The sequence below is a fragment of the Macaca nemestrina genome, chromosome 10 (assembly GCF_043159975.1).
Source record: "Macaca nemestrina isolate mMacNem1 chromosome 10, mMacNem.hap1, whole genome shotgun sequence".
Taxonomy (NCBI): domain Eukaryota; kingdom Metazoa; phylum Chordata; class Mammalia; order Primates; family Cercopithecidae; genus Macaca; species Macaca nemestrina.
In genome coordinates, this window is record NC_092134.1 from 138,469,033 (window position 1) to 138,495,427 (window position 26,395).

Here is a 26,395-nt window from a genome sequence, read left to right on the forward strand (position 1 = left end):
TCTCCGCTCCTGCCTCCCCATCACCTATCACGGAGTCTAGACCCAGGAACGGTTACCAGGGGCTGAGCCATGACAGACTTGCCCAGGCAGGTCCAGGAAGACTGTGGAAGATACCTGTGAACTGAATCCATGGCAGTAATGCATGATGGGGGTGTTGCCTGGAACGGGCCCCTGATCCAAGCAGACATTTTCATCCAACAGGTTTTTCATCTGAAGGGACAAAACACACGGCAACGCTGTTAGAAAGAGGCAGAGAATGAGGCCCCATCCCTCCCAGGGCCTACATTTTCCCCAACACACCGAGGGCACCAGGAACCAGCAGCCGCAAGGAGCAGAGGGCTGGGATCCCGGCAGGCATTTTCTAAGCACTGGGAAACAGACCGATGCTGAAGGGAGGTGCTGCCACGATACCCACATCCTGGAAACACCCACCACCTCGCAGCATCGCCACACACAGGGAGGGGTGCCTCTGCAGAGTCAGGTGGGCAAGGCCAGTGGCTGCAGTTGGTGGAGAAACCGGGGTTGGCCGGGGGTGGGGGGGTGTCCAGGCAAGAGCTACAGTTTTCAAGGGGAGTAGAAGCAGAAAGAAGGAAAAGAGATGGGGATTGGGGAGCAAGGGACAAAAGGAAACTGAGAGGGCTGAGGGCAAAGAGCTGAGGAAAAAGCCACGGTAGGAAGGGCGTCTTGGGCAGGACGGGCAATCACGTGATTCAGGTTGCATTGTCTTTCACAAACATCTAAAATTCAAAATGCAGTTTCATAATACATACTCTTCCATAGCCCACGATGGTGTGGATTGGCTTCAAGAGTGGATAAACATTTTTCAGGTACCAGTCAAAGGTTTTACATTTCAGTTTTTCCCGGAGCGCAACTCTGGAAGAAATGTCTCCAAAATCTATTCCAGAGTTCTGTAAATAAAACACCAAGTGTTTCTGTGCTTGGACTCATGACAGCTCTGTTAAAGCAAACTAAATACGGCCTGAGAAGGACTCCATATTTCTGTATGTGAGTCCTTGTAGACGAACTGCAACCCAACTTAATAGACAAGATCGAAACTCTAACTTAGGACTGTGCACCTGTAACAACAGCTGGGTCTTGGCCAATCCCAGCAGCCATACTTCAACCACTCATCCACTGTCGAGTGTTCAAACTGTGTTCCAATAAGGCAAACACGGAGCTATAACCAATCCAGCTGTTTCTGTACCTCACCTCCAGTGTCTGCACGCCACTTCCCTTTTTTTTTGGTCTATAAATCTTCTTCCACCACGTGGCTGTGCTAGAGTCTCTGAATCTGCTGTGAATCTGGGTGTTGCCCCATTTGCGAATCATGCATTGCTCAGTTAGACTCCTTTACATTTAATGTGGCTGCAGTTTTTAACAGCGCCTTCACTCCACCAGTGGGTATGGACCACGCATGATGGAACTGAGTATTTTTCTGATAGCCTGTGAAGTAACCTTGATATTTTATATTTCCAGAGAAGGTGGAAAAACCTTAAACCCTAGAAAATTCTGCTCTTTCAAATTCTACTCCTTCAAGGCCCGCACAGTGGGGCCACTCAGGTTTCTTTCTCCTCATGAGCTTATGCAGATTGCTCCTATTTGAGATGATATTTACATCAATAAAACCCAAAATACTCCTCACGATAGGGCCAGAAAAGGCCAAAGGAGATTAAAAGAGACTTTTTGGAGATTAAAAGAGCTTATTGACACAAGAAGACTTCTGGAGATTAAAAGAGACTTTCTTAGAAGTGATATTTGTGGGGAATCAATGTAAAATAATACTAAAGAGGCAAATTAGAAAAAGCAGGAACCACTTGTGTATCTGCCTTCTTCCCAGAATTTTCCTTTGGGGCTCATTTCAGATCATCCCATGCAAAAATTTAGATCATCCTTTGATGGTTCAGTGTGTTACAGACAACTCTTCATACAGCTTGGGACAGTCACGGTATGACTCTGTAGAAATAAAAAAGCTAGGGATGTCCTGGAGGGTAGTTTTTTTTCCTATCATACCTTGGCATCCTGGGACATCAGAATCAATTCTTACCCATCTCTCTTCAAACAGTGATCCAACTGTAAGAGGTTATTGGCAGCTTGGATTATGAAAGGAAGCACTTTGGCATCTTTAAATTATAAAGAAGGCTCAGGCATTTCTGCACATTTTTACCATCTCCAGGCCTAGTGATCCCAGTGTTAACCTGGCTCCTGACCCTCGGAGTCCCTCCAGACTTTCTCTTCCAGGTCCCTCCACAGCTGCCCACCATCCTGACTCCCTGGCTTTCTGGGGGCTACATTAGAACCCACTGTGATGGAGGGATGAGTTTGTCAATGCGATGACTCCTCCCTTTGGGCAAACACAGCTCCATATGCTCTAGCCCGGAGCCAGAGCTCAGGGACACCGGACAGCATAGCATGACCTTAAGCAGCCAGGGTATAAGATGTGGGCTTAGCTAAGAAGGCCATCCTTGGCTGGGTGCAGGGGCTGACACTTTCAAACTCAACATTTTGGGAGGCCAGGAGTTCCAGACCAGCCTGGGCAAAATAGCAAGACCCTGTCTCTACCGAAAACACACACACACACACACACACACAACTTAAAAAAGAATGCTATCCTCATTCTTGTGCATCCAGCAAGATGACAGTGCCTTCTCCCACCACCCTACATCACACCTGCTATGTTTATATCTCCCATTATAAAAGAGAGATGAAGAACAGGGAACTTACAAGCCAGATTTCCTTGGTTTGAATCTTACTCTCCACATTACCTTAAACAAGTTTCTTACAACTCTCTGTGCTTCAGCTTCCTCATCTGTAAAACTTAGAATAACAAAAAGAAAACCTATCCCCTACATATGTTGTGACAGCTAATAAGTTAATATATAGAAGGGTCCGGAATGCAGTACTGTACTGTTACATCAATGTTAAGAGCCATTATTATCACACCATCAGGACCTTATTCTAATTATTTAGGGCTGTGATGGCACTTTTGCTTTATCCTGCCCCATTACATAACTGCCACCTCCTCCTCTTTCATTCTTCCGTGCTGCTGTTCAGTTCCATGACTCACCTGGAGAGGTATGTTCCAGGCCAAGTAGACCATGTGTTTGTGCTCATCCATCCAGATTTCCGCCACTCGCAGAGCATTGCGCTTCAAGGCAGGGGTCAGATCCAAGGCGTAGGGCTTGTGGTGTCTCTCTAGGTGAGCAATCCGGGAGCAGGGCAAAATCTCAATCTTCCCTCCACACTGCCACACCTGCAGAAGAAGACAAAAAAAATCACCTGCGCTTCACAGCCAATGGATTGCATAGCTTGCTGACACAAGAAGACTACATTTTAGAACCGTTTTTAAAGAATGTAAGCTCAGTCCTCCCACTCCTGCCTTTATATTGCCTCCTAACCGTCTTATCTAAATCATCTTTCCTTAGAAATCTACCGAACTGCTTCTCTCCTGTCATTCAAACAACTCCTGAAATCATACTTCTTTCAGCAAGTCCTCCTACATGGACCAAAGGAGGGGCCTCTGCTCCCTCACCCCAAGGAAAGTGTCCATGTCCTGAGAGGCGCCATGCCCTGAGCCACTCTCACTGCACTAAGTTCCTCCTGCCCCTTCTCTGCCTGCATGCTAGACATAGGGCAGTGTGGCAGACAGATGCCAAAGTGCCCCCATGGTCCCTCCTCCTGGTGTCTACAGCCTTGCCTGATCCCCTCTCCCTTGAGTGTGGGCCTGTGACATGCTTCTAACCAGCAGAATATGGCAAAGATGGCAGGATGTGCTTGATTGCATGGATCATGAATACACTGCATAAGACTGTAGAGTCCATTTTGCCAAGAGATGCTCTCTCTTGTTGGATTTGAAGAAGGAAGCTGCCATGTTGTCAGCTAACACATGAAAAGGGAAGACATTAAGAGTGGCTTCCAACCCATACCCAGCTTGAAACTGAATGCTTCCTCAGCCTGGAAGACTTTAAGGAACTGAATGCTGCCAATAAGAATGTGATCTTGAAAGCAGATCTTTCCCCAGTGGAGCCCAGATGAGAACCCAACCGTGGCTGACACCTTGATGGCAGCCTTACAGAAGACCCAGCTAAACTGTGCATGGACCTCTGACCCACAGAAACTGTGAAATAATGAATGCATCTTGCTTTCAAACACTAAGTTGTGATAACATTGTTATACAGCAATAGATAACTAATTTGCGTAACTTGACCAAAAGGTACCATGGCTTATGACCCAATTACAAACATTCGTTTGTACCATCCTGATGGGTATAAAACATACTTGTCAAAACACACATTCTCATATTGAGCTTAGAAAATGTGATGTTCATCTCAGTAGCTAATGGGACTGTCCAATCACATTGGATTGATGTGGTGTCTCCTGTGTCTTCTCTTCACGGTTGCCTACGTGAGCTGCAGTTTCTGGGAGGTAATTAGCCCATAGCAGTGGCTAGCAACCTAGCACACTCACGTCAGTGGGAGTGCCTGAGATAACGGTGTGTAGCTCAGGCCCCACTGGTTCAGTTAACTTACCAAAAGAGTGTCCAACTGAGTAGTCAGTCTCATTATCTGACTTTCAAATTGTTTTCATCCTTTTCTCCACTTCTTAAAACCCTGGATTCCCCTTCCTTTACACCCTATTTCCCAGAACAATGAATGAAGTTAAAAAAAAAAAAAAAAAAGGCTTTGAAATCAGACTGACCTATGTTCAAATTCTGGTTCCATCATTGCACACCTGGCAGCTAGCGTGTTTTGCAGCTGCCAGTTGTGCAATGATGGAAAAAGCTGACCCTCAACTTACTCATCTGCTAAAAGGGCACAGCCACTCCTTGGACTGTCACCAGGATCCAATGACATAACAAGAAATCAGTTATGGCAGCCTCTGCGATAACCTGAAGTACACATTTTCTTTCATTATCCTTCTTTGGCTCTCCTCACTGGCCCCCAGAATGATGTGGAGGTTACATCCAGCTTGCACTTAAATATTATTATTCTCTCTAGCCAAACATTCAAGATCCAAATATAACCTTACTCCAATTTTCCTAGCTGATGAAGGTCTTCACCTCACATGAATTCAGGGAGAAAAATTAACTTTGTCATAAGAAATCTTAAATTCAAGTTAAAAGTCAAGATTGCCGAGGCCAGGTGTGGTGGTTCATGCCTGTCATCCCAGCAATTTGGGAGGCCGGGGCAGGCAGATCACTTGAGGTCAGGAATTTGAGACCAGCCTGGCCAACATGGTGAAACCTTGTCTCTACTAAAAATACAAAAAGTAGCCAGGTGTGTTGTTGTGCACCTGTAATCCCAGCTACTCAGGAGGCTGGGGCAGGAGAATCACTTGAACCTGGGAGGTAGAGCTCACAATGAACCTAGATTGCGCCATTGCACTCCAGCCTGGGCAACAGAGCAAGATTCTGTCTCAAAAGAAAAAAAAAGATTGCCATTTATGAAGTAATGCCCATAATTAGCTTTGCACAAAAGTCTTCAAACTCTGCTCTCAAAATTTATTCCCACTTGCCAAACTCCTTCCATCATCTCTCTCTCTCTCTCTCTCTCCCTCTTTCTCTCTTTCTCTGTCTCTCTCTCTCTCTCTCTCTCTCTCTCTCACACACACACACACATACATACACACAGACATTAAGCTTCTGATGATAATAATATATTACTTTGTGCCATATACTGTCCTAATACTTTCCATAAATTTAATCCTCACCATACAGGTATCTCCCTTTAAGTAACCTGCCCATGTTTGCCAGCTAGTAAATGACAGAGCTGCATTGTGAACCCAGGAAGTTACATGTCCAGTTCTGGCACAGCGTGTGAAATAAACAAGGTGCTCAACAAATGCTGTTTTTTCTTTCCTACCCATATCTCCCTGCTTCACTTTACACACACTGATGAGCACCATCCCTGCCATGGCCACTAGATGTCAGAATAAAGCGCTCTATGCAGCTCTGATATTCAAGATCTGCTACTGGAGAAAGATCCTAATAAGTGCTTAGAAGTTTTAAAAGGCAAATAGTCACACACAAACAAAGAAACTGGATATGGGCAGAACTGCTTGCTCCAAAGAAAAGGAAAAGGATGACCCTATATTTTAAGCAAAGTCCATTTTAAAAATCACAAAGTATTAAAATAAATAGAACGTATTGTAGAAACTGAAATGGCAGTGTTTTATGTATGTTTGGGAGAATGAAAACAGAGAGACGCAGCCTAGGTGCAGAAGGAGAGAACAAAGCAGAAGGAACTCAGAAATAATGAGGGCTTTGGGTCCTAAGTTGAAGAATTGGAGAATTCACCTAAAGCTCTGGTAGGTAGGAAAACCCAGCCAGAGTGTAACTAGGGTCATCCTCAACACTTTGCTAAGTACCATACATAAAGTATTTTTGCATTTATATTTTTTGTGTTAGAGACTACTTGTACTCCCAAAGTCTATTCTGCTCTACATCTCCAGTTATAGAAGAAACACCTGGGCATATAACCCACTAACTAAAGTCTATATTTCCCAGACTCCTTTGCACACAGGTGTGGCCATGTGACTAGGTAATGGCCAATAGAATGTGAAAAGAAACAATACACACAACTTTCAGGTAGTGCTCTTAAAAAGAAAGAGCTTGCTCTCTCTCTTCCCCCTTTTCTCTCCCTACCGGCTAGAATACAAATACGGTGTTGAGTGTGGCAGGACCACAAAATAAAAGTCTTGGTCCCTATCACCCTAGAGCTGCCATATCAATCCTGAACTGCTTATGTTCAAACTGTTATAGGAAAGAGTAATTAGTTTCTATCATGTTGAAGCTTCTGTTATTTTAGCTTCTGTCAGAGAAGCTGAGTGAGCATTCTAATTAATATCTTTATAAAATTATATCAAATTCATTATTACATTGTGACTGTACCATCATTCTTATGAGGTATATTAAACAAAATGCTTCTCTCCATTTCACAAATGGGAAAACTGATCAGACCACTGTATTTGTCTGTTTTCACACTGCCATAGAGAACTGCCTGAGACTGGGTAATTTACATAGGAAAGAGGTTTCGTTGACTCACAATTCATCATGGCTAGAGAGGTGTCAGGAAAATTACAATCATGGCAGAAGACGAAGAGGAAGCAAGGCACCTTCTTCACAAGGCGGCAGGAAGGAGAATGAATGCAGGAGGAACTACCAAACACTTATAAAAACCATCAGATCTTGTGAAAACTCACAATCAGAACAACCTGGCGGAAACCCTCCCATCATGATCCAATTACCTCCACCTGGTCTCTCCTTTGACATGCGGGGATTGTGTGGATTATAATTTAAGATGAGATTTGAGTTGGGACACAAAGCCTAACCATATCAACCACCATCCAATAAAAGTTAGTTTTCTCTGCCAAAGAAGGATTATGGCTTAAGGTATAACCCAGACAAGACTCAAAAGTTCATTTGTTAACATTAAATGTGGAGTCCTGAGTGGGTCCTTATTGGGTACAGTACATGGCTATGGGGTCTTCAGTTTCAGTTAGAAAGAAATTAAAGAGAGTGGAATGAAATAAACTCTAGATGGGAAATTACTTTGTTCCTCCAGACACCGCAATGGACCAGAGATCACATTGTCACAAGCACAGAATTTCAGGGCTTGGAGGGGAAAAAAAGGTCATCTTATAGAAGCTTAGTCCACAGTGAGTTAGTAGAGACAGCATTAGAACTCAGGGTCAGTGTTTATTACAATACCACCCTGACATTCTTATTATTGTCACTTTTACCATTAAACATTTATTGAGTGTAAACCGTGTATCACTCACCATACGAGGTGCTTGATGCAGGAGGTAAGGTTTAGAGGGCTTGTATGTTGCACACAAACTCTTGAGTGGCAAAGCAGGATTTTGACTTACGTCTGTCTGTCTCCAATACCTGTGTAATTTCCACTACTTTCCATTGCCTCTTTTAAGAGTTCAACCTTAGCTTGAAAGATGAAAGATGAACTACCGAGAACAAACACAAACCCACAGGCCAGCCCCTTCTAATCAGGCCCCGAAGATTATACCAAAAAGGTAAAAGAGATACTGTGGAAATGATATTTTATCCACAAAACCTCTTCTAAATTGATCCTGATGCATGAAAATTTATTGGCCCTAATTCTTCACACCATTTTAGGGTTGGCCATGTGACTTATACTCTGAAATAGCTTGCTACTTCTAAACCTAGGCCTTACAAGACTTCACATGGTCCCATTGGCCCTCTTGTACACCATAAGAAGAGCTTTCTGTCCTAGGTAGCTGCTATCCCACATTTGCCTGAGCCCCAGAGTGAACATGTGTGGATCACAGCCATTCCGTCTGAGCCAGCTGGATCTGCAAATCTGTGAGAATTGATTATTGTTGCTTTAAGGCACTCAGTTTGGGTTGATTTATTGCATGACATTTTTTGGCAAGAGTTAACCAACACACTGACATATTTTGAATCTGCACTTGTAATTTCTCTATTTTTCTTGGTTTGCATCCTGAATTCCCTTATAGAGCACAAAAATTCAGGTTGGGAGAGGTGGTGGAGCAAGATGGTGGAATAGAAGGCTCCACCAATCGTCCCCCTGACAAGGATACGAATTTAACAACTATCTACACAAGCAAAGCACCTTCATAAGAACCAAAAAATCAGGTGAACACTCACAGTACTCATATTTTAACTTGATATTGCTGAAAGAGGCACTGGAGAGGGAGAAAGGACAGTGGTGAATCACTGATGCTACCCTTCCCCCATCCCCACTAGCTGCAGTGTGGTGTAGACAGCACTTCTGTGTGTTGGAGAAGGAAGAGCACAGCAATTGTGAGGCGTTGAACTCAGTGCTGTCCTGTTAGAGCAGAAAGGAAAACTGAACCAAACTCAGCTGCTGCCCACCCAAAGAGGGAGCATTTACACCAGCCCCAGCCAGAGGGAAATCACTGATCCCAGAAGTAGGACGTTGAGTTCCCCCGAACCTCGCCACCAGGCTACAGTGCTCTGAGTCTCTAAGTAAGCCTGAAAGGCAGTCTAGGCAACTATTAGGTGAATCCTAGTGCTGAACTGGGCCCAGAGACAGTGAATTGCGGGTGGGGAGGCAGGTCACACAACCTACTGAAACACCAGCTGGGGCCACTAAGGGAGTACTGGCATTACCCGTCGCCTAACCCCAGGATGCACAACTCACAGCTCCAGAAGAGACCCCTTCCTTCCATTTGAGGAGAGGGGAGGGAGAAGTGAGGAGGACTTTGACTGCATCTTGGATACCAGCTCAGCTACAGCAGGCGAGGAAATCAGTCAGAGTTGTGTGGTCCCCGGTCCAGGCCCTAGCTCCCAGCTGACATTTCTAAACATACCCTGGCTAGAAGGGAGCTCACTGCCTTGAAGGGAAGGACCCAGTCCTGGCAGCATTTATCACCTGCTAGGTGAAAAGCCCCGGGACACTGAACAACTAGCAGCAATACCCAATACTACACTGAGGGCCTTGGGTGAGTCTCTGAGACTTGGTGGCTTTAGGTACCAGCTTGGCCACAGGTGGGTAGAGCACCAAGCAGTCTCTTGGGGGTCCCTGATTCCAGGACTTGACTCTTACATGGCATTTCTGAACCTGCTCTGGGCCAGAAGGGAGCCCACTTCCCTGATGGGTGAGTCCTAAGCCAGGCAGCATTCATCATAAACTAACTTGAGAATCCTTGGGCCCTAAGGGAACATGAGTGGTAGTCTGGCAGTACTTCCTGTGGGCCTGTGGTGGCACTGGCCTCTAACTTTGGAAAGAAGAGGGAAGAGTAGGAAGGAGTGTGTCTTGTGGTTTGAGTGCCAGCTCAGCCACAATATAATAAAACATGAGGTAGACTTTTAAGGTATTTTACTTTAGTTTCTGACTGCCAGACAGCACCCCTGGACCCACTTGGGACCTGGAGGAATACATGGCCCTGAAAGGAAGGACACAGGCCTGTGTCCTGTGTCCTGGCTTTGCCACCTACTGATTGTAGAGCACCAGGGTCTCAAGGGAACATAGGAAGTATGCAGTGAGTGGTCACAGCAGGCCTTGGGTGAGACCCAGTCCTGTGCTAGCTTCAGGTCTGACCCAGAGCAGTCGCAGTGGAGGTGGTCACGGAGGTGCTTGTGTCACTGCACCCCCAGCTCTAGGTAGCTCAGAACAGAGAGAGAGACTCCGTTTGTTTGGGAGAAAGTAAGGGAAGGGAACAAGGGTCCCTGCCTGGTAATCCAGAGAATTCTTCCAGATCTTGTCCAAGACCATCAAGGTGGCACTTCCATGAGTCTGGAAGAACCACAGCATTACTGGGCTTAGGGTGCCCCCTAAAGTAGGTACAGCTTAGATCATGACACCCACGTCTTTTTGCATATCTGGAAAGTCTTTCCAAGAAGGATGGGTACAAACAAGCCTAGACAGTAAAGGCTACAATAAGTAGTCTTTACTCACAACAAGCAGCCTAACTCTTCAATGCGCAGACACAGAAGAACATCTACAAGTATCAAGATAATTCAGGAAAACATGATCTCACCAAATGAACTAAGGGACCAATCCTAGAGAGAGACATGGGACCATTCAGACAGAAAATTTAATATAGCTGTTTTGAGGAAACTCAAAGAAGTTCAAGATGATACAGAGAAGGAATTCAGAATTCTATCAGATAAATTTAACAATGAGATGGAAATAACAGAAAAGAATCAAGCAGAAATTCTGGAAATGATAAATGCAATTGGTATACTCAAGAATGCGTCAATGTCTTTTAATAGCAGAATTGGTTAAACAGAAGGGAGATTCAGTAAACTTGAGGACAGGCTATTTGTAAAATACATAGTCAGAGGACAAAAGAAAAAAGAACACAAAACAATGAAGCATGCCTACAGGATCTAGAAAATAGCCTCAAAAGGACAAATCTAAGAGTTATAGGCCTTAAAGAGGAGGTAGAGAAAGAGAAAGGGGTAGAAAGTTTATTCAAAGGGACAACAATACAGAACTTCCCAAACCTAAAGAAAGATATCAATGTCCAAGTACAAGAAGGTTACAGAATGCTAAGCAGATTTAACCCAAAGAAAACTACCTCAAGGCATTTAATAATCAAACTCCCAAAGATTAAGGATAAAGAAAGGATTCTAAAAACAACATACAATGCAGCTCCTATACTTTCTGATAGCAGACTTTTCCGTGGAGACCTTACAGGCCAGGAGAGAGTAACATGATATTTGTAAAGCATTGAAGGAAAAAACTTTTACCCTAGAGCAACATATACAGTGAAAATATCCTTCAGACATGAAGGAGAAATAAAGACTTTCCCATACAAACAAAAGCCGAAGGACTTCATGAACACCAGACCTATCCTACAAGAAATGCTAAAGGGAGTACTTCAATCAAAAAGAAAAGGACGTTAATGAGCCATAAGTAATCACCTATAGGTATAAAATTCACTAGTAATAGTCAGTACACAGAAAAACACAGAATATTATAACACTGTAACTGTGGTGTATAAACTACACTTATCCTAAATAGAAAGTCTAAATAATGAATCAATCAACAATAATAACTACAAAACCTTTTCAAGACATAGTACAGTGAGATATATAAATAGAAATGACAGAAAGTTAAAAAGCAGGGGGGTGAAGTCAAGGTGTAGAGTTTTTATTTGTTTTGTTTTTTTTCCCACTTGTTTGGTTGTCTGTTTATATAAATAGTGTTAAGCTGTCATCACCTTAAAATAATGGGTGATAAGATAGTATTGCAAGCCTAATGAGAATCCCAAACGAAAAACATACAACAGATACACGAAAAAATAAAAAGCAAGAAACTAAATCATATCAACAGAGAAAATCACCTTCACTAGAGGAAGACAGGAAAAAAAGAAACAAGAAAAGACCACAAAGCAACCAGAAAACAGATGACAAAATATCAGAAGTCCTTTCTTATCAATAATAACATTGAATGTAAATGGACTTAACTCTCCAATCAGGACATAGAGTGGCTGAATGAATGAAAAAACAAGACCCGCTGATCTGTTGCCTAAAAGAAACATACTTCGCCTATAAAAATACACATAAACTGAAAATAAAGGGATGGAAAAAGATATTCCATACCAATGAAAACCAAAGAAAAGCAGGAGTAGCTATATTTATATCAGACAAAATAGATTTCAAGACAAAAACTATAAGAAACAAGGAAGGTCACTATATAATAATAAAGGGGTCAATTTAGCAAGGGGGTATAACCATTTTAAATATAAATGCACCCAATACTGGAACATCCAGATATATAAAGCAAATATTATAGGAGCTAAATAGAGAGATAGGCCCCAGTACAATAATAGCTAAAGACTTCAACATCCTATTTTCAGCACTGGACAGATCTTCCAGACAGAAAATCAACAAAGAAACGTCAGACTTAATCTGTACTATAGACAAAGTGTCTCTAATACATACTTACAGACATTTCATCCAGTGGCTGCAGAATACACATTCTTCTCCTCAGCACATGGATCATTCTCAAGGACAGACCATATGTTAGGTCACAAAACAAGTCTTAAAACATTCAAAAAATAAAAATAATAGCATGCATTGTCTCTGACCACAGTGGAATAAAACTAGAAATCAATAACAAGAGAAATTTGGGAAACTATACAGACAAATGGAAATTAAACAATATGCCCCTGAATGACCAGTGAGTCAATGAAGAAACTAAGAAGGAAACTGGAAAATTCATTGAAACAAATGATAATGGAGACACAACATAACCAAAACCTATGGACTACAGCAAAAACAGTACTAAGAGGGATGTTTACAGCGCTAAGCGCCTACATCAAAAAGAGTAAAAACTTCAAACAAACAATCTAATGATGAATCTTAAAGAACTAGAAAAGCAAGAGGAAACCAAACCCAAAATTGTAATAGAAAATAACTAATAGATCCCATTTGTCAATTTTTTTCTTTTGTTGCTATTGCTTTTGGCATCTTTGTCATGAAATCTTTGCCCATCCCTATATCCTGAATGGTATTGCCTAGGTTGTCTTCCAGGGTTTTTATAGTTTTGGGTTTTACATGTAAGTTTTTAGTCCATCTTGAGTTAATTTTTGTATATGGTATAAGGAAGAGGTCCAGTTTCAATCTTCTGAATATGGCTAGCCAGTTATCCCAGCACCATTTATTGAATAGGGAATCCTTTCCCCATTTCTTGTTTTTGTCACATTTGTTGAAGATCAGATAGTTATAGGTGTGCAGTCTTTTTTCTGGGTTCTCTATTCTGTTCCATTGGTCTATGTGTCTGTTTTTGTACTAGCACCATGATGTTTTGGTTGTCGTAGCCCCATAGTATAGTTTGGAGTCAGGTAGCTATTATTAAAAAGAAAAAAAATAACAGATGCTCGCAAGGTTGTGAAAAAAAAGGAATGCTTGTCTACTGTTGATGGGAGTGTAAATTAGTTCAGCCATTGTAGAAGGCACTGTGGTGATTTCTCAAAGATCTAAAGATAGAGATACCATTCAACCCAGCAATCCCTTTACTGGGTATATACCCAAAGGATTATAAATCATTCTATTATAAAGACACATACATATGTATGTTCATTGTAGAACTATTCACAATAGCAAAGACATGAAATCAACCTAAATGCCCAACAATGATAGACTGGATAAAGAAAATGTGGTACATATACACCAACGAATACTATGCAGCCATAAAAGATGAAATCATGTCCTTTGCAAGGACATGGATGGAGCTAGAGGCCATTATCCTTAGCAAACTGACACAGGAACAGAAAACCAAATACCACACGCTCTTACTTTTAAGGGGAAGCTAAATGATGAGAACACATGGACACAAAGAGGGGAACAACTCACACTGAGGCCTTTTGGAGGGTGGAGGGTGGAAGGAGGGAGAAGATAAGGAAAAATAAGTAATGGAGACTAAGCTTAATCTGTAGGTGATGAAATAATCTGTACAATAAACCCCCATGACACAGGTCTACTGATATAAAAAACCTGCACTAGTACCCCTGAGCTTAAAATGAAATTTAAAAAATAAAAAAGAAATAATAAAGATCAGAGTAGAAATAAATGAAATTGAAATAAAAAATACAAAAAAGTCAATGAAACAGTTCAGGCATGGTGACTCACGCCTGTAATCCCAGCATTTTGGGAGGCTGAGGCGGGTGGATCACGAGGTCAGGAGATTGAGACCATCCTGGCTAACACGGTGAAACCCCGTCTCTACTAAAAATACAAAAAAATTAGCTGGGCATGGTGGCAGGCACCTGTAGTCCCAGCTACTCAGGAGGCTGAGGCAGGAGAATGGCGTGAACCTGGGAGGCGGAGCTTGCAGTGAGCCAAGACTGTGCCACTGCAGTCCAGCCTGGGCAATAGAGCAAGACTCTATCTCAAAAAAAAAAAAAAAAAAAAAAGGAACAACAACAACAAAAATCAATGAAATAAAAAGTTGGTTTTTTGAAAAGTTCAACAAAATTGACAAACCTTTATCCAGACTAACTAAGAAAAAAAGAGAGAATATCTAAATAAATATAATCAGAGGTGAAAAAGACATTACAACTGATACTACATAAATTCAAAGGAACATTACTGGCTACTATAAGCTACTGTATGCCAATAAGTTGGAAAATCTAGAAGAAATGGACAAATTCCTAGACACAATGAACCTCGTACAAGATTGAACCAGGAAAAACATCCTGAACCTGAACAGACCAATAACAAGTAATGAGATCAAAGCTGTAATAAAGTTTCCCAGTAAAGGAAAACCTGGGACTCAGTGGTTTCACTGTTGATTTCTACTGAACATTTAAAGAAAAACTAACCAATCCTACTTAAATTTTTCCAAAAAATAGAGGAGGGAACATTTCCAAACTCATTCTATGAGGCCAGTATTACCCTGATACCAAAACCAGACAAAAACACATTAAAAAAAAGAAAAGAAAAGAAAAGAAAACTGCAGACCAATATCTCTGATGAACATTGGCACAAAAATCCTCAATAAAATATTAGCAAACTGAATGTGACAATACATTAGAAAGGTCATTCATCATGAACAAGTGGGGTTCATCCCTGGGATGCAAGTATTGTTCAATGCATGCAGATCAATCAATGTGAAACATCATATCAACAGAATGAAGGACAAAAACCATGTGATCATTTCAATTGATGCTGAAAAAGCATTTGATAAAATTCAACAACTATTCATGATTTAAAACTCCTCAAAAAACTATGTATAGAAGAAACATACCTTAACATAATAAAAGCCGTATACAACCCACAGCTAATATCATACTGAACAGGGAAAAAATGAAAGCCTTTCCTCTAAGATCTGGAATATGACAAAGATGCCCATTTTCACCACTGTTATTCAGTGTACTACTGGAAGTCCTAGCTAGAGCAATTAGACAAGAGAAATAAATAAAGGCATCCAAATTGGAATGGATGAAGTTCATGTTATCCTTGTTTGCAGATGACACAATCTTTTATTGGAAAAACCTAAAGACTCCACCAAAAAACTATTAGAATTGATAAACTCAGTAAAGTTGCAAGATGGAAAATCAACATCCAAAAATCAGTAGCATTTCTGTATGCCAATAGTGAACAATCTGAAAAGAAATGTTTAAAAGTAATTCCATTTACAATTGCCACAAATAAAATTAAATACCTAGGAATTAAGCAAAGAAGTAAAAAATATCTCTATAATGAAAACTATAAAACATTGATGAAAAACATTGAAGAGGACACCAAAAAATGGAAAGATATTCCATGTTCATGGATTGGAAGAATCAATATCATTAAAATGTCCATACAAGCCAAAGCAATATACGGATTCAATGCAATCCCTATCAAAATGCCAATGACATTCTTCACAGAAATAGAAAAAACAATTCTAAAATTTATGTGGAACTGCAAAAGACCCAGAATAACCAAAGCTATGCCTAGCAAAAAGAACAACACTGGAGGAAACACATTACCTGACTTCAAATTATACTACAGGGCTATAGTAACCAAAACAGCATGAAAACAGCATGGTACCGGCATAAAAACAGACACATAGACTAATGAACCACAATAGAGAACCCAGAAACAAACCCACATGCCTATAGTGAACTCATTTTTGACAAAGATACCAAGAACATACACTGGGGAAAAGACAGTTTCTTCAATAAATTGTGCTGGGAAAACTGGATATTCATATGCAGAAGAATGAAAGTAGGTCTGTATCTCTCACCATACACAAAAATAAAATGAAAATAGATTAAAGACTTAAATCTGAGACCTCAAATTATGAAACTACTACAAGAAAAAAATGAGGACAATCTCTAGGACACTGGTCTGGGGAAAGATTTCTTCAGCAATACCCCACGAGTACAGGCAACCAATACAAACACTGACAAATGGAATAACATCAAGTTAAAAAGCACAGCAAAAGACACAATCAACAAAGTGTAGAGACAGCCCACGAAATGGGAGAAAATATTTGCAAACTACCTATCTGGCTAGGGATTAATAACCAGAATATATAAGGAGCTTAAACAACTTTATAAGTAAAAATTTAATAATCCAATCCAAAAATGAGCAAAAGATTTGAATAGACATTTCTCAAAGGAAGACATACAAATGGCAAACAGGCATGTGAAAAGATGCTCAACATCACTGATCATCAGATAAATGCAAATCAAAACTACAGTGAGATATCATCTCACTCCAGTTAAAATGGCTTATATCCAAAAGACAGGCAATAAAAATGCTGGAGAGGATGTGGAGAAAAGGGAACCCTCGTCCACTGTTGGTAGGAATGTAGATTAGTACAACCACTATGGAGGACAGTTTGTAGGTTCCTCAGAAAAAAAAAAATGTATATATAGAGCTACCATATGATCCAGCAATCCCACTCCTGGGTATATACCCAAAAGAAAGGAAATCACTAAATCAAAGAGATAGCTGCACTCTTTTGTTTGTCGCAGCACTGTTCACAACAGCCAAGATATGGAAGAAATCTGTGTCCATCAACAGATGAATGGATAAAGAAAATGTAGTACACAATAGAGTACTATTCAGCCATTAAAAAAAAGAATGAGGTTCTGTCACTTGCAACAACATGGATGGAACTGGAGATTATTATGTTAAGTGAAATAAGTCAGGCACAGAAAGACAAACACTGTATTTCTCACTTACGTGTGAAATTTAAAAATCAAAACAATTGAACTTATGGGCATAGAGAGTAGAAGGATGGTTACCAGAGGCCAGGAAGGGTAACCGGGGGAGATGGGAATGGTTAATGGGTACAAAAATAATAGTTACAAAGAATGAATAAGACAAATAAGACCTACTATTTGATGGCACAATAGGACGACTATAGTTAATAACAATTTAATTTTGTATTTTAAAATAACTTAAAGAATATAATTGGATTGTTTGTAACACGAAGGATAAATGCTTGAGGGGATGGATACCCCATTCTCTATGACATGATTATTATTCATTGCATGCCTGCATCAAAACACCACATGCACACCCTAAATATATACACCTACAATGCACCCACGAAAATTTAAAATTGCATTTATTGTAATTTAGGTTGTTCATGTGATCTAAACAAGCACGGGAAGCAGCAGGGGCAGACAAGAGGTATCACTGCGGAAGTGTGAAGCCAGTATTTTTCCAGACACACAGAAGTTGGTCAGAACTAGCACTGGTTTGAGGATTTATAGCACTGGTTTGAGGATTTATATCTCAGCACAAACTCAGGCTATCACGTCAGCTGCTCTGGCTGTGAGTACAGAAGCAGGCTGGCTGCCCACATGTCTGCATTCCCTGGTCACACTGCCCACTCCTGTTTTTGCTGTCTTTGGCCTTCTAGAGAATTGACTGCTCCAAGGTTAAATCTATCCCAGGAGATGCGTGAAAAATGCCCAGAGTCCTCAAGTGAAATAGGGACATCTATCTATTCAGTCCCAACTTGACCCCTTCCCACCCACACCTCCCGGATTATATGGGCTATACCAGGAGTGTCCACTCCAGAAGTCCTATTGCCCCCCCGTCCTTGGCCCAGTCACCTGGAAACATGAGAATGTATCCACCTTCAAGCCAATGACATTCAGCCTTGCTCTAGGATTCTAGGGGTCCTACGACCTTTCTATTATTCCCCTTTCTGCCTTGTCCCATAAAGAGAAGGGAAATGTACACACCCGCAGGCTAAGCTCCACGTTCTCTCCTCCATAGATGAGCATTCCACCATCCAGAGACCCGATCTCTCCCAGGAAGTGCCTGTCAGCAGCCAGGATGCCCATGATTGAAGGACTCCTACAGAGCACACAGCAAGAGTCATTAATCTCTCCACGAGGAGCGGAGGTGAGGGGTGGGATGCTCAATGAGTATTTGGGCTTCAGAACTCTACCTAAGTCTGTTCTTATCATGAAGGCCCTCCCTAAACTCTCAGGCTGGACTAAGCGCATGCAGCTTTCCCTGGCCCACTGTGTTATCATAACCCTTCTCAAAATATATTGAAATTACATCTTTTTCACCTAGGTATCCTTACTTCATAGCCAGTTAATGCTTGAAATGGCCAAAATGTTTTCCAAAATTTTAAATATTTTGCTTGATTTTTGCCTGAAAGTCCCTAAATATCTCAAAGTGTCTGTGATTTCTTAACTGGGATGACTTCTATCCCTTGTCCTTCACTTCATCCCCTCCCCTCCTTCCACGTCACCCCAAGTACTACCACCAAAGATAAACAAAATCCATGCAGTTCATTCCTGCCTTCCCACATGCTACTCAAGTTCCCTGAACCTCCTCAGACTTACTTCACTGGGGCAGTGACATCATGCCGATCAATCCAGGCTTGTGGCAGTGCATCGTAGCGGCACCAGAGTTCCCAGTTAAACCCATCAACTGCCAGTTCATACTTATCCAGTTTGAAGGTGTCAAAACGAATGTTGTCAAACACAGGAGACACAATCACGGTGCGGTCTTCCTGAATCCGAGCCAAGATTGGCTCTGCCCTAGAAGAAGAGTGTGCAGCAAGCCCAGCTTGGGTATGAGGACAAGCAGTAGGAGGCAGCAGATAAAGCTGTTTCAAGCACCTTGCTATCATTGCCCTGACATTGAGTACCTCCTCCATTTAGGCTGTGCTGGGTTGTGAGTAGAACTCTCCAGAGTCCAGAGAATCTCTGTACCTTTCGGGATAGCTGAAGCTGCTAGCAGCCAACCCGCGTCAAGAACAGGTTTGAAATTAGTACCCAAGTAGCACCCCCAGGCCGTTGTGAAGCAGCATTATCAGTATGTATATTACTCCTTGAATTTACGTTATCTCTTGGTTCTCCCTGTTTCCAAGATGATGCTTCTTTCCTGTCTGACTCTCCGCATTCTCTAAAGAACATAGTTCTCTTTATTTTATTATGTAATTTCAGGGCTGGGGAAAAAACCTTTAAAATAACCAAAGGCTAATCTCCTCATCTTTACAGTTGAAGACACAATGTCTAGTTAAGTGAAGTGACTTACTCAAATTCACAAAGTATTTGGTAAAGTCAGAATTATGATCCAACTGTCAATACTCTCCACCATGCTACTTCTCTTAGCCAAGCAAAATGCCTGCATAAAAGCATGCTCCTTTGGAGAGTCCCTTTATTTAAGGCCCAGTACTGACTTTCCCTATGTCCACAGTATCCTGTCCTGTGTTCTGTACATGCACAATGTCTCCTCTCTGCCCTTTCCAGAAGAATCAGCCTCTTTGAGCCTTACCACCCAACATTGACTTCAATGTGAGCATCCAAGATGGCGACCACGTCTGCTGTGGCAGCTTCCCAGCCAGTGTTGCGGGCTTGAGCAAGACCTTTCCTCTCAGGATGCCGTATTATTTTCAGTAGTCCTGGATACTTCTGGTTGTAAAGCTTAATCTTCTCATCCAAGTGTACCTTTAGTTCTCCTGTCAATCAAGTGCACACCTATAGCAATTCTGAGTGCAACAATCAATGTGATACAAAAGTTTTATACTATCATATAATCGTGACTGGACTACCTCCAGCATAAAATGGGCACTTCTAAGAGTCAGCTAGAAAATAAGTCGTATTTCCCCTGCACCTGCCTGTCTTCTCCCTTTCACCTGAGGTGTACTGTGATCATTCCTAATTTCCTTTCCCTCACAGTTAAACTATCTTAGAATGATAATACTGCTTACTACATGTCAGGCACTGTTGTAAGTGCTTTTTCACATTGAGAAGTTCTTGAGAGAATGAGTAGGACAGATCTAGCCCAAGGTGCACACGTTGACGGACAACACTGCAGGAAGGCCTGGAACATCTTCATAGCTAAACTCTCAAGACTCTAGAGAATCCATAAATGACGAAAATTGTTTTGTTTTGGATATTCCCAGTTGACCTACTTAAGGACCAACTGGGACAGAATGCACAGATTAATCTCTTTGCCAGCTTCTAGCTAGTAAATTTAGCCCAAAAATTACGCAAACAAGATTCACTATTCCCAGATTGTTCTCAGGTAGTTTTCTTCCCTCTCTTTTAATAAAGCTTGTCTGTGGCTTTGTTCTTGGGCTCAGCCTACCGCCGACTTCCTCACGTGTAAGAAAACAACTTTCATGCAAATCACTGAACCGTATGCAAAATATCTAACCAAATGACTCTGAGTTACTCGTTGATAAAATTTAGTTAATTCTGAAAGTATCTCATGTGGTCGGCACTACAATATCCCCACTTTACAGATAAAGAAACTGAGGCACAAAGAGTTTTAAAAACTTTTCCAAGTCACGTATCTAGTAAGTGGTATGCCCTGGATGTGAACCTATGCTGTGTTTAGCCCCCAGAACACACTGCCTCAAGAACTCTGAGTATCTGGCTGGGTTTATTAAGTCCTCCCTCCCTCTCCTCTCCTCTCTCCCCATAGCCAAGGAATGAGGTTCTTGCTGGTTCCTCTCTCGAAAGAAGAGCATATTCGTGAGACCCAGAGTGATCAAGACCTGGAATCAACACCTAAGTGACTGTGGCAGTAAAATTTACCCCATTTTAGATCTGCTGCACTCAGGAGTGATTGTCTCAATTATTGAAGGTGCCAAGCAGAGCCGGTACATCTAAGGCTGTTTGCTTCTTCTGGGAGTGAGCTGGGGTAGCCAAGGTGGCCAGTCTGTACACCTACCCAGGCACTACTTTTAGTCAGTAATCCACAGGAGGTGCCACTGAACCTGAATATCTAGATTCTAATTCAGTCACTACATCATTCTGTGTCACTTCCCATTGGATGTGTCTGTTTCTTCAACTTAGAGAAAAGTACCATAGTGGGCACGGTGGCTCATGCCTGTAATCCCAACACTTTGGGAGCCCGAGGCAGAGGAGTGCTTGAGCCCAGGAGATTGAGACCAGCCTGGGCAACAGAGTGAGATTCTGTTTCTTTCTCAGAAAAAAAAATATATATATATATAAATTTAAGAAATTCAGGAAAGGTACCAGATAGTCTGGACCCTTCCAACTCCAAATTTTTATGAGCCATAGATTCTGAGTCACCTCCTGAAAAATAATGCCTATCATATAGCACAAAAATTAAGGATGCCTCAATGGGTTTTCTGAAGACAACCTATGCTCCCTTCCCAGCTTTGCCCTCCTACTGGTCTCCTCCCCAAAACCTGTTATTCCAAGCTGGTCAGCTCAGGGTGCTTCTGGATTCCTCATTTGTGTTCACACCTTTCTTTCGGCACTCCCTAGTTCTCCACCCCAACCCAGTTTCCAAGTCTTCCCTCGTTTTCTCTGCTGTCTCAAATCCTATGAAGCTTCAAGTCCCAATCCAAGCCTACCTCCTCCAGGAACCTTTCTTAGATCATCACACCCCCTACCCCTACACCACGCTTTCTTTCACTGACAGTTCACTCGGTTTGTCACATCATTCTTCACACACTGAAGTATCTTTCCACAGATGTGTCTTGCTTCATTAAGATGGAAACTTGAACTCTCTGACATCCTCTTCCCTGCCCACTGCCTGGCACATGGTAGAAACTCAACATGTAGTTGTTGATTGTGAAATGTTCCTAAAATTAGGAAGAAAATACAGCATTCCATCTACCTTGGTATAATTTTTTAAAAGCTTACACCTCATCTAACATTTGAGTGGCATTTAACATGTAAGCTCAAAATATTTGAGTGACGTGAATAAGCTTAACATCTAGGGAAAGACAGAAAGGAGGCAAACCTCTGGCACCAGGTTGTGGCATTTCAAAAGTACTGCAAATAATACTGAGATAGGCGAGGAGCAGAACAGTAGCATGTAATGGGAACAGGCTCTCTCCTGAGGCCTTCACACATATGATTTAATCCCAAAAGTGGTCCTATCAAGTAGGCACCAGTATTTCCTGATGTTACAGATGCAGAAACTGAGGTGAGAAGTGGCTGAGTCACTTGCCCCCAAATTCACATGGATAGTGAGTTTCTCCTTCTGTAGGCATGATAAAGACTTCCATTTATTTTCCTGTTTAACACAAAACAGAGATTTGAGTTATGCTCAGTGTGGGCTCAGTTTGGCTGGTGTTTTTGTGGTTAATGACAGAGACTCTCTAATTCCTGTCCCGGTAACACCAAAGAATGGCTGACAGTCCCCTTTTCTGGGACCATCCAAACAAATCATCTCTGTGGAAAACCAACGTGGGTTTCAGATCTAAATGAGAGGAATGTGTTATAATGGAGTGCCGTTTAGAACAATAAGCAAGCTTTGGTTTTTCTTTATGTGTCTACACTGTGTTTGTAATCTTGTATTTTTTTATTTTATTGTTCCCCAGGAAAAAGTCCTGAATTAAGTCTCATCTACACCCCATAGAACACAGAGTATAGTGTTGACATTTTTTTTTTAACAGAAAAAGATAACTTTCACACTATTCCAGCTGAATTCTTGTGTTTGCCTCAAGAAGACCCTGAGTCCCAAAGAGGTGAGGGGACTGGCCTGCGGTTGTCTCAGGCAGGGAGCAGAGCCAGGGTGCCTTCAGAAGTCCAGGGCAGAGGTCTTTTTAATCATGATCTTATTTTTGGCTCGGAAAACCAGATGTGCAACTGGGTACCAGTCTCCATGCTCAGAAATGAATGAAACCAGTCTCTTTTCTTTGGTTTTCCGTGGAATTTTGCTCTAAAAATTGTACCTTCTTATTTTTTGCTTAGTTACATTGGAAGTAAAAAAGAGGAAGATATGCAAAGGATGAAGATAAGTATTGTTAGTATGGAAGAGCCTTAAAAAGAAGGTTTAAGCAGTCATTTAATTTGCTCTCTCTCCTGAGAGACAGGTTGAAAGTACAACAACCTATCTGGTACTTAGAGATCCACAGAGAAGGAACAGATTCTGCCTCCAATGAGCTGCCACTTCATAACGCTTATAGTCAGGAAATTCTTCCTCACTGCTAGCCCAAACCTCTAAGTTTTTGTAACTTAATTCTACTGTCTTTTATTTGTTGCACAAAATTAATAAAACTAAGAGTCAACACTTGCTGAGAGGCCACCATGTGCAAAATGCTTTACATAATTCAGGTATTATAAAGGGAACATAGTAGTTAGGGCTAGGGCTCTGGACTCTGAAGTTTATGGTCAAATCTCAAGTCTGTCACTTACCAGCTGTCAGATGTTGAGCAAGTTCCTTGATCAGTCCGTGACTTAGTTTTGTGCATCTACACAATGGGTCAAAAAGTGGTTCCTTCCTCATAGGGCTGTTGTAATGATTAAAATAGTTAACATGGCCAGGCACTGTGGTCGTGCCTGTAATCCCAGCACTTTGGGAGGCCGAGGCGGGCAAACCACCTGAGCTCAGGAGTTCAAGGCCAGTTTGGCCAACATGGTGAAACCCCATCTCTACTAAAAATACAAAACTTAGCTGGGTGGTGGCGCATGCCTATAATCCCAGGTACTCAGGAGGCTGAGGCAGAAGAATTGGTTGAACCCGGGAGGCGGAGGTTGCAGTGAGCCAAGATCCCGCCACTGCACTCTAGCCTGGGTGACAAGAGAGAAACTCCGTCTCATAAAAAAAAGGTAACGCACGTAGGGTGCTTAGAACAAGCAATGTTAGCTGCCATTATGATCTCATTTAATTCTCACTATAGTTCATAAAATAGTTATTATCATCAACATCCATATTTTGTGTATAAGAAAATCAGAACATGAAGACGTTGAGTTACCCAAGGACATAACACTTATAAAGGAGAAGCCGGGACCATGAACTCAGAAAGTGAGGACTCAGGTCCATTATCTTCTACATCTCTTCCTTGGGTGGGGTAGACTCAGGGCAGGGGCACCCTGTGGGCAAGAGCCATTGCCACTGTGAAGAGTCAGTGCCCAAAGCTGTCTTTCCTCCAGGCTTCATGACCCAGAGAGAGTGGTCTGCTCTTCATAAGGAGCGACTCTAAGTCCCTTCCTGGTATCTGGAGTCCTTCTCTAGACTCCGCTTCACCCCCCACCAGGCTCCTCCATTGTGCATAAGAGGGGCACAGGTAGATTTGGAGGTACACAGTCCTGGCCTAACTCCCACCTCTGCCACTGGCTTGCGGTCCAATTTAAGCACACTGTGTGAGCTCTTGGTGTCTCAGTTTCCTCATCCGTGTAGAGATAATTATCCTCTGTCTTGACTTTGTGAAGATTAAATGTGGCTAGCACAAACAGACCCTCAACCAATGATCTTTTTATTTTCCCTGCATGAGAAACCCAAGGTGTCCTCAACTGTAAACCAAAACCTCTTTCCAGCCAAGCACAGGTGATAAGTGGTCATTTTTACAGTTATTCTTTGATCACGTTGCTCACCATTTGAGCTGAAATCATCCACCAAGATGATTTCCTTCAACAATTGAGAGGGTGTCCGGTTGATGATACTGGTGATGGCCCGTTGTATAATGGACAGAGCTTCATTCATGAATATGAGAATGACACTGAGGGATGGGAGTTGGGAAGGATATGTCTTCTGAAGACATCTAGAAGAGATCATTTTTATAACATATTATTTTTTTAATTATTTAAACATTGCTATCCCATCTTTCCTTTCACTGTGTATGATGTTATATCGACCAATTCACCCACCCCTCAAACTCACTGAAAAGCAAAACTCTTAGTGGCTTATCACAGTAGCAAGATTTTATATTCGTTTATCCAAAATTCTCCTGTTATGGGGATAAAATCTTTTTTTATTAATCTTTACCAGATGTTTCCATTTGAACATTCAACATACTTCAAAAGGAATTCCCATTCCTCTTCTACACCCGGATTCGTTTCCTTGCTGGCAGCCTTCTTTCAGTCATTGCCACAGCCCTTTTCCCATGTTATCAGACCCCAGTCACCTTTGACACACCCTCTACTTCACCACCAGACACAGGTGGCAAACTAGCCTGTATTTACTAAATGCTTACCATATGCTAGGCACTGGTTTACCCTTTTTATAGCTTCATTGGGGTTAAACTGATATACAAAAACTGAAGATACACATGCACCCACAATATCGTAATCAAGGTAATAAATGTATCTATCAGCTCCAAAAGTTTTTTTCTATATGTTTGCCCATTTTTAGTTTGGTATTGAGTTTTATAAGCATTCTTTATATATTCTAGACTTCCTATCAGACATATGGTTTGCAAGTATTTTCCCCCACTTCATGGGCAGTCTTTCCACTTTCTTGATGGTGTTATTTCAGGAAAAAACAAAGTTAGTTTTGATAAAGTTCAACTTTTCAATCTTGTTTCACCTATGCTTTTGGTGTCATACCTAAGAAACTCTTGCCGACCCCTATCGCCCAAGATTTGCTGTCATTTTTTTCTAAGTGTTTTATAGTTTTATCTCTTATATTTACATCTATGACCACTTTGTGTTAATATTTGTATATGGTGTGATGAGGGGTCCAACTTTATTATTTTGCATCTAGATATCCACTTGTCTCAGCACCCATTTGTTGAACAGACTATTCTCTCTCCCATTGCATTGTCTTGGCATCCCTGTCAAGAATCGGTTGATCATAAATTTAAGTGTATATTTTTCCCCCATGTAAAAGGATAGAGGGAGCTAAAGTTGGGTATTTTCATTCCACCATGGAGAAAGCTAAAGCAGGCTGGAGTTGATTGTTCCCCTTCTCCCAGGTAAGTTAGTGCCTTAGTCCATTTTGTGCGGTTATAACAGTATACCTGGGACTGGGTAACTTAATAATGAACAGAAATTTATTGGCTCCTGGTTCTGGAGGCGAGTAAGTCTAATATCAAGGTGCTGGCCTCTGGTGAGGGGCTTCATGCTACATTATAACATGGCAGAAGGTATCCCATGGCAGAAGGAGCAAAGAGAGGATGAAAAGAACAAGAGCCCAGTCCCACGATAACAGACCCCCTCTCATGATAATGACGGGGTAAGAGCATTCACCCATTCACCAGAGCAGAGCTCTCATGACCTAAACACTTCTTCAGGGTCCCACCTCCCAATACTG

The 26,395-nt window shown here is 41.8% G+C and overlaps 1 protein-coding gene and 1 long non-coding RNA gene across 2 annotated transcripts in view; one reads left to right on the forward strand and one right to left on the reverse strand.

Annotated features, from left to right (window-relative positions):
• Positions 1-26,395, reverse strand: part of LOC105484161 (polypeptide N-acetylgalactosaminyltransferase 8) — a 63,346-nt gene that overhangs the window by 9,849 nt on the left and 27,102 nt on the right. Inside the window, exons 3-9 of the mRNA XM_011745525.3 lie at positions 24,739-24,905; positions 19,712-19,895; positions 18,775-18,972; positions 18,160-18,274; positions 3,065-3,250; positions 771-908; positions 115-210 (exon numbers count right to left, since the gene is read on the reverse strand). Of these exons, the coding sequence (XP_011743827.1) occupies positions 115-210; positions 771-908; positions 3,065-3,250; positions 18,160-18,274; positions 18,775-18,972; positions 19,712-19,895; positions 24,739-24,905 (1,084 nt within the window). The remainder of the gene's footprint in view (positions 1-114; positions 211-770; positions 909-3,064; positions 3,251-18,159; positions 18,275-18,774; positions 18,973-19,711; positions 19,896-24,738; positions 24,906-26,395) is intronic.
• LOC139356913 (uncharacterized) lies at positions 18,185-19,824 on the forward strand. Its single transcript, XR_011609440.1, has 3 exons — positions 18,185-18,322; positions 19,096-19,194; positions 19,687-19,824. It is a non-coding gene; the product is annotated as an uncharacterized lncRNA (long non-coding RNA).